General features: G+C 42.3%; 1 protein-coding gene across 1 annotated transcript; it reads left to right on the top strand.

Moving 5' to 3' along the window:
• The first annotated feature begins 6,283 nt into the window (after positions 1-6,283).
• LOC103374589 (neurofilament medium polypeptide-like) lies at positions 6,284-8,351 on the top strand. The gene is made up of 2 exons (XM_008304702.1): positions 6,284-6,672; positions 7,818-8,351. The coding sequence occupies exon 2, from the start codon at positions 7,842-7,844 to the stop codon at positions 8,349-8,351; it is 510 nt and encodes a 169-aa protein (XP_008302924.1). The 5' UTR covers positions 6,284-6,672; positions 7,818-7,841.
• The last annotated feature ends 318 nt before the right edge of the window (positions 8,352-8,669 follow it).

Genomic DNA, 8,669 nt, shown 5'->3' with positions numbered 1-8,669 from the left:
TGCATTTTTCTGTATGTTACAGTTACTAATTGTCACGTTTGACTACAAGAAACCTCCATAAACACAAGAAAAGAAAGCCTTGTGTACGGGCTTTTCTTCAATAGTTGTCTGGCTGTCCTGCAGCATGAAGGTGATATTTTGAAGTGATCACAGGAAAAATCTCCTCTGACATGATCAGTTCTGCTATTGGAGAATTTTTACATGTTTTTATTTTATTTTTTTAGTGGACCGGGATTGATAACATGGGTTCATGATTAAAAGTGACCATTAACCAGCTACAGGTTCACCTCTGGATGTTAGAAATTCACAGTTTCAGTTTCAGGGCAGGAGAGGATTTCAGCGTTTCTGTCTATTTTCACCCTTCTAACATAAAACTAGCACTAACTGTTATCTCAAGGAAATATATTAATGCTGCAAACAATCAAACTACAGTTAAAGACCTACATTCAGTTTTTGACTTCATAGAAAACCAAGAAAAACAGACACAAAAATGGCAAAGAGTTAAAGCAAAGTCACAGTAGTTCTGTTCATAAATTGTTTCTTTTTTTTATGCACAAAAATAACCAATAAAAATACTTTTAAAGTACTTGATCAATCAGCAGTACCAGTGAGAGTTGTGCTGCCCATCTGTAGTGACACTACATGGTTCAAAATTGTGATAGAGTGATTTAAACTGTGAATATCAATCTTCCTCCTTGACAAAAGAGGTTCATTGAGTTACTTATTTAAAGACCATCTGGAAAAAATAAATTCAAAATAGAAAACTGGATTTGTTAAAAGTGTCTCCTGCTCAAATGAGAACATCGTACCAGGTTTGGTGACCTGAGTCCTCGTCCCATGTTGACTGGCTGAGGAATCGGGAAGGCCAGTGGAAGGAAGAGTCCTAGTTGGTTATTCAGAGACGCTTGCATCTTGCAATCAAGTGGATCAATAGTCCGGTGTTAGCCTGTCGTGAAAGTTGCTTCTTCGATCAGGTGTTGAATGCAAGTGAAGTTTTTCTGCAGATTCACTTGCATTTATAGGTTAAATGTCTCCTGGTTGTTCCGGAATTGTGATGTCATAACATGCCACTCACATCAAAAGATGCAACCAACAGCTATCATGAAATGACAGAAAAAGCACGACAGGACAAGAACCACTTTCCATATTTGTTGAATAAACTAAAGCTCAGAAAAATATCAATGTATGTTTAATACTTTAAGGGACTCCGTCCAGCATAAAGAGTCAAACTAGGCCCTTCACCTCAGCAACTGTTCACAGATACAGATATTATTGGCTGGTTAAGATGTGTTAAAAGCCTTAAAATAAATGCAGTTTTTATTGCAGAAACATACTCTCACACTGAGAAATGTAGAAAAATGTAACCTTCACCTCAACTCAAATGAATTGTTGGCAAAAGGGGGTTTGTACAAAGTATGAACATCAAGGATGCTGATAATTATGGCACACATGATTTGATGTAAAAGAATTATTTTTTTAATGTGGGATTTTTTTCACACTGAATAAATTCACTTGAAGTAAAGGTTGAATTTTCCTCTTTTTTTTCATTGTGGTCCTATATTATTGAGAAAAAAACTAAATTTACTAGAAGCTAAAGAACACATCTTAACCAGGGGTGCCAATAATTGTGGACGGCTGTATGTCTTCTGTTAGGAGAGGACTTAGGAGTCAGTACACCTCAAATCACCAAATTTTGCTAATTTTGCAAAGTTTGCAAATAATGCTAACATTAGCAGCGAAGATATTAGCGAAGACGTTGGCGTCTTAGCTGCTAACGCTAGCAGCTAAGACGTTACGCTAACGTCGACGACGACGGTAGAGAAACTGCATCGGCGCTTGTGGTTAAATATTTGCCTGAATACACGTCAGTTAGCCAGGGAGTGTCGCTAAGACACCCCCGCTACGCTGTCAAACATTTCTGGTTAAGTTAATTGATCGTAGTTACTGTTGTCAGAGCAATACTAACTTGCTAGCTTATTTTGGACGATAGCAGCGTTGTTTATAATCACTAAATAGCTATAGTTGACTTACGTTAATATGCTTCCATCACCTTAAATTAATCAGAGATATTTAGAAAGTCAATATCAGGCCTGTTCAGGTGGTATTTTAACCTGTTGAATGCATTTTCCCTGCTGTCCGTTAAAATGCTCAGTTTTCCTTCCTCTTTATATGCTATAGGGTGCTAAGTTTGCTCCAGTGTTAAAGTGCTGCTAATAATAATTACTTTAGTTTTCTCCATATTATAATAAATTACACACACGTATATATAAAGGGCTACACAATGTTGGAAAAAACTGACTGAAATTTTATTTTTTTTAAATCCAGAAACTTTCAACAGATAAATTGAAGCGCTCTAAGTTCTGCTGCCCTCCTGCCATGTGGCTGACAGTGAACCTGCACTGATCTCACCTCTGTGTGTGGATGTGGGTTGGCAGTCGACCAACCTTTGAACTTTCTGACCTCTATAGAGCTTCATCGTTAAACTAAGTCACTGACAAACAGCTCGTTCACATTTTTATTCAACAACTTAAACCTTTTACAGCAAAACTAAAGATCTTTCTTTGTATCAGAAATGATTTAAAGTAAAATGAGAGCAGCTCTACATCAGATTCATCAGTGGTCCACAGGCCCTTGTTTTGTAAATAGTGAAAATAATAAACAAGCTATAGAATATTTTTTATAATTGTACGAAGCCTTATTTATGTGGTATTTTGAACTTCGGTCACTTGTTTCATTAGTTTCACTTAGTGTGTTGTTTATACTGAAATAAAAGCTTGAATACATGCATACAGTTTGTGTTGCTGCATGAAAATTATGAGTGAAATTCACTGTGATGCTCGGGGGCGCCAACCACAATCTTGCCTATAGGGCACCAAATTGGTCAGGGCCGGCCCTGGTTTCTGGCAATGCGGCCGCTGCACAGCTTATTTAAACGAATTACATTAATCAAAGAGGCCCACCGCAAAAACGTCGACAAAGCCAAGTGAGAGATTGTCGCCGTACAATGAGTGCTGCTTTTGTTATGCTGGTTTTTAACAGACTTTTCAAGTGGACTGATTTGTGGTTTGAGGAGGCCTGAAATTTCATATGCGGCTTTAGTTCTGACAGGGAAGGCACTGTGTTTATAGCTCGCATGTGCTTCTGCAGCTCATAAAACCCGCACAGACCCGGCTGCTGCTTTATTCCGAGGTTCCTTCAGGTGCTAGCGTGCGATAAAGTGAGATCCGTGCAAAATTCGGTGAATTGAGCCAGAATTTCCTGCATGGTCATGTTTCAAATCTCCTTACTGACCCGTTTCTTTAACTCGTCGTAGGCTCTTTCGTTGCCAGATTGTGTTTTTGTGCAGTGACAATAAAGAAAGTCTAAGTCGAGTTAAAATCACACGACCAAACTCAAGAACAACGGGGCCATACGTAGACACAAGGACACGAGGATCAGAGAATGTGCAGCTCTCACATCCTTCTGTATGTATACACAGAAAGATTAAAAGGATTACGTCAGGTTGCTGGCATGCTGCTCTTCTTGGCCATTATGTAATGTATGCACAAAACCGAAACAATCCAATAAATTGCCTTCTCCCTGAGCACAGATGCTAACTATTTTACATAATGCTGCTGTGGGACTGGGTGAGTAGCATTATCTGATTTAAGACCTTTTGATGGAGTGTGTAAGCTGCTTTTTTTTTTTTTTTTTAAATAAGGGGTATTTTAAAGGCCGCAGGGTGGCGCAGTTGGTAGCACTGTTGCCTCGCAGCAAGAAGGTTGCCGGTTCGCGTCCCGGTGGGGGCACAGGAATCTTTCTGCGTGGAGTTTGCATGTTCTCCCCGTGCAGCGTGGGTTCTCTCCGGGTTCTCCGGCTTCCTCCCACAAGGTCCAAAAACATGTTGAGGTTAATTGGTGATTCTAAATTGTCCGTAGGTGTGAATGTGAGTGTGCTTGGTTGTCTGTCTCTAAGTGTGGCCCTGTGATAGACTGGCGACCTGTCCAGGGTGTCCCCTGCCTTCACCCTAAGTCGGCTGGGATAGACTCCAGCCCCCCCGCGACCCTAATGAGGATTAAGCGGTGTATAATGGATGGGATGGGTATTTTAAAGGATAAAAGGTAAACAAATTCCAGCCTTATCTTTAAGTAAATAATTTTTTTTAAAAAACCCTCAAACATTCACCACTATTTCAGATGAGTAATTCTCACAGTTTGTGCAGTGACTTTTACTCTTCTACTGCCCACCTCCTCAGTTTCCAGTAGAAACAAAAGCAGCAGCGGCAGTCGAAAAACTGTTTTCTGTTTAGCGCTTGAGTGCCAGAGTGAGCGCCACAGCACGAACATATGGATGGCTCTTGTTGTTTCCCAACTCCGAATCTCCCACAAAACTCGACTTTAATCTGGACTGGTCAAATTCTCAGCTGTCAGTTCAAAAATAAACCCCAAAGGATTTCCAGATAGAAACTTCGATCTCTTTCGTTCTCCCCAGTCTTGGTGTCAATTGCTGTCGAGTTTTCTGCCAGGTTTCTTCTCGCGGAGTCGGTGTCAGCGGGGTTTTAGCAGCATGGGCCCTGACAGGAGGGCTACCCAGGGCTCCAAAGCACCGTGCAGCACTAAAACCCTCTCCCAGTGCGAAAACCTCCATCTAACACCCCGCCTCTTCCACTTTCTCCGTCGCTCTTTCTCTCTCTGCTTGTTCATTAGCTATAGTGTTTGTATTTGTGATTGATCATTCGGGCGGCTCGGGAGTTTAAATTGATTGTCAAATCAAATTGCCCATAAAGACGTTGACGTGGTGCAGATGCAGACGCCGCCTGATTGAATACAGGCACCGAACTGTGACAAATACGCCCAACCCAATGTGAAAAATAACGTTGATTATGGGGAAATACAGAAACAAAAGCTTTTTTTTTTCTTCTTTTTTGTTAGTCTTCTACAAATCAAGCTTTAATATAACAAGTTAATTGTTCCATTAAGGAGGAAAAATGCATTTTTACCAGTGTTGGTCCAAGTTTTCACCACATACTCATGAACTAATATAATATTTAAGATGAATCTAACATTCATGTCGGTGCTTTTAGCTGGATTACATTAGCAGCTCCAGTAATATCAAAACACATAGTTTAGCACACCTCTTACGCTCGCTGACGGATGGATGAACTCCGTGTTCTGTGGTGGCTGCTGTGGAAGCACATTTTATGACACTTTCATTTCAATTTAGTGCTTCACAAGTTTCCATGCATTTTTGATTCCTTCTTTGGCTGCAAATACTCAACGGAATTAGAGATCCAGATTAGGTCCCGGATCTGGCAGAATACAACGTGGACCGGACCAGTTCTGTCCGGTTTGGTTTGGATCCCTAATGCAAAGCGGCTCAGTAGCATATGGAGTTTTATAGTTTTAATCAAATATGAATAGATTTATGGCATTTAATCATGCTTTATCAATTTAATGAAGTTCACTGAGCCTTTTAATCTTGGTGGTGGATTTAATGGACCATTTTTTTTTTGTTACAATCAGAAAAATATATTCATGCGTTTTCATTTGTTTTTGTATATAGGTTAAAAAATAAGATAAAATTGGGTGCGTTCATATTTTGTGATCTGCAGTTTCAACTGTGGCCACTGCACAGGTTAAAAAAATATCTATATTTTCTATCTCAAGCATCTCCAGATGAAGTTGAAAAGCCAAACTTCTCCAACTGAACCCAACAGGTTCCAGTAATTAGTCATTTTTCTCCTTTCTTTGGAGAAGTATCATTTTTTATGAAAACATAGGAGACATAAACACACTTCATCTCCCTTATCTATCCCTTTGTGTTGCAGTGCAGCACTTAATGTTACCCAGAAGAGGCACATATCAGTGGATTGTGTTCTATGTAGGAAGTGATCCAACCAGATGAAGAACAAAAAAAAAAGGGAAACAATACAAGACAGGACTGATCTGACTGTAATATTAATAATGCCAGACTGCGCAGGCTTCCTTATCCTCTGCTGACTGCATGGTGATCCATTAAACACCGCGGTGCGTGCGCGCCTCGGCTTGGCTCCTCATGCGTTTTATTTATTTATTTATTTATTTATTTAATATTTATTTTTGCGCGCATGTGTGTGTCTCCCGGTGCGCGCTACGTCTCCATAGCCGGTCATCACGTCACGTGTCAGGGCTCCCGGGTCCTGGGCCAAGTTTTTTCTTTCTTTTTTTTTTTTCCTTTTCCTCTCCAGTGTCGGATCGTCCACGGAGCTTCAGCACAGCACCGCAAGGGAAGAAGGAAAAAAAAAAAAAAAAAAACACCCCACGCAGTCCGACCCTCCTTCGCGCATCTCCTGCTCCACGCTGCGTAACCAGCAGCACCTCGGCGAGGATGGACGGACGGACGGACAGACGCACGGATGTGGATAGATGTTGCCCTTTAACCGAGCGCGCAGATCGAGACCACTTCGAGTGACTTCTTTGATTACTTCCAGAGATTTCTGACGACTCTCGGATTACCTTTAACAAAGCAAGAAGGAGATTTATTTCATTTTTTTTGTTTGTTTGTTTGTTTTGTTTCGCGTGCGTCTGAGGAGAGAGAAGAGAGGAAGGAAAGAAAGAAAGGGAAGCTCCGGCTTGCTGAGAAAGGCTGGGTGCGCTGGAAAGACGGAAAGTCACGGATCATGCTTATGGGAACTTCCGATTCCGTCTCGATAAGGTATTTTGAAAAGACAAAAAAATGAAAGTTTTCTATTTGCATGTAATGGTTTCACACACATCAAATCCAGTCCACTTTTTTTTCTTAAACGCACAGGTGATGGGCGCTCCATTCCACCAGGCGAGCTTTGCTTTCCTTTCACACCGTTTAAAATTCGCATCTAAGTACTTTCCAACTGCCATCCCCATGAAAGTATGTCTAATATTTCCCCCTCTTTGTGATAAAATCCCCTGAGGAGAGCATACAACTGCCTGGAGCGTCACATGCGCTTTTTTTTTCTTTACGCAAACGACGGACAACAAAGCCCATTAAAAACCCCTTTAAAAGAGAAAAGTCTGTTAGCTGGATTATGATGACTAATGTTTTGTTCTCTGCGTTATTCTACTTATTATAATAATCGGGATTAGAGTGGCGTTTTTTGCTTCTTTTTTTTCCTCCTTTTTTTTTTTTTTTTTGGCGCATTCCCTGCCCACCATTGCGTGGTGTGGGCTAAAAAACCTTCACTAGACCAGAGACAGAGCAGTCCATCTGTTCAATCACATAGCAACAGGAAGAGAGAGGGAGACAGAGTGGGGGGGAAAAAAACCTACTATTTCCATAATATCACATTATTATTCTGTGGAAGCTTTTTTACATTTTTATCCTCATTGCACTGGATGTGTTGCATTTCTAACTATTTGGTGTCACTGAAAGAGCAGAAACTGTGATGAACAGTAGGTTTACTGTGTTAATATTATCATATATGTCACATTTATGCAGTGTTCTGACATGTTCTTTTTCAGTTTAAGTAGATTGAAAGACAGAAGAAATGTTTGAGCTGGCAAAAGATAATAAAACAAAAAAAAGCTCACGAAAAGCCTGAAGCATTGCCAGGTTAGTAAACGAATATTGAAAATCTGTGTTCTCTATTGATCGGAAGCAAGCGCTTGTGCTGCTGAGGGACTGGAGGAGCAAACGGCCCGACTGTTTGTTTGGCTCATTGTGTGATTTGCCTCCAGTTGCCCTTTGCTAAGTTGATCCCTCTCTTTCACCATCTTCTCTCTGCATCTTTTGCAAATGATCTTTCCTCCGCCTGCATCCTTGCACCGCTGGTCACCCCCCACCCACCCGACCGCTAACCTCTCTCCCTCTGACCTCCCCCTCAGAGTGGCTCTGCCTGATGCTCTATCATGACTGATGGCGAGGGGAGAGCGCGCTTTCAGTACGCCGAGTGCCAGGAGCAGGAGGAGGAGGTGCAGGAGGAGGTGAGGCTTGCCATACCGACGCCCTACAGGAATGACGGCCCGGGTCGTGACACTGACCCAGGAGGAAGCCCGGAAGAAGAGGAGGAGGAAGAGGAGGAGAAGGTGGAGAGGAGGAGAAGGGGGAGGAGGCGCAGGAGGAGGAGAAGCAGCGGCGGTCGAGGAGAAGCGGGAGATGAATGGAGTCCTGAAGTTCAGCCTCATGAAGATGAGGAACCGGAGCTGGAGGTGGAAGTCGGACCGACGCTGGGAGTTCGCATCACGGCTCCTATCCGCGATCCAGACTGCGTCTCCGAGGAGGAGGAGCAGCAGCCGTACCCGGCCCTGGCCCCCGTGGCCTTCTTCTGCTTAAAGCAAACAACGAGGCCTCGCAACTGGTGTCTTCGCATAGTCTGCAACCCATATCCTTTCACATGCTGGAGACCCGGCAGCTGGTAAGGCCGACTGCGTCCTCAGTCTTGAGTCTGTGCGTGAGTATCGGCACGCTTACATAAATCGCTTGATTTCAAAAGTGTATGATTCGCTTTTAAGCTCAGAATACACATCTAAACACGGTGCTGTTTAGGTGTTAATGGCTTTGAAAGCTGTGCACCTCCCATGTAAATTTAGCAACCTGCTTGTTACTGCATGACTAAACAAGCACCAGTGGCAGACTGCTCGCTGCTGGAACCTGACAGGTCATTTGTCCAGTCCGTTGTCCATTGTTTGGGTTTACAGGATTCGTAATGAAGTGCATAGCTGCACTCTTGGTGGAGT

This window comes from Stegastes partitus, unplaced genomic scaffold (genome assembly GCF_000690725.1).
Source record: "Stegastes partitus isolate 25-593 unplaced genomic scaffold, Stegastes_partitus-1.0.2 Scaffold2295, whole genome shotgun sequence".
In the NCBI taxonomy this organism is placed as follows: Eukaryota; Metazoa; Chordata; class Actinopteri; family Pomacentridae; genus Stegastes; species Stegastes partitus.
This window is presented reverse-complemented; position numbering and strand designations above follow the sequence as displayed.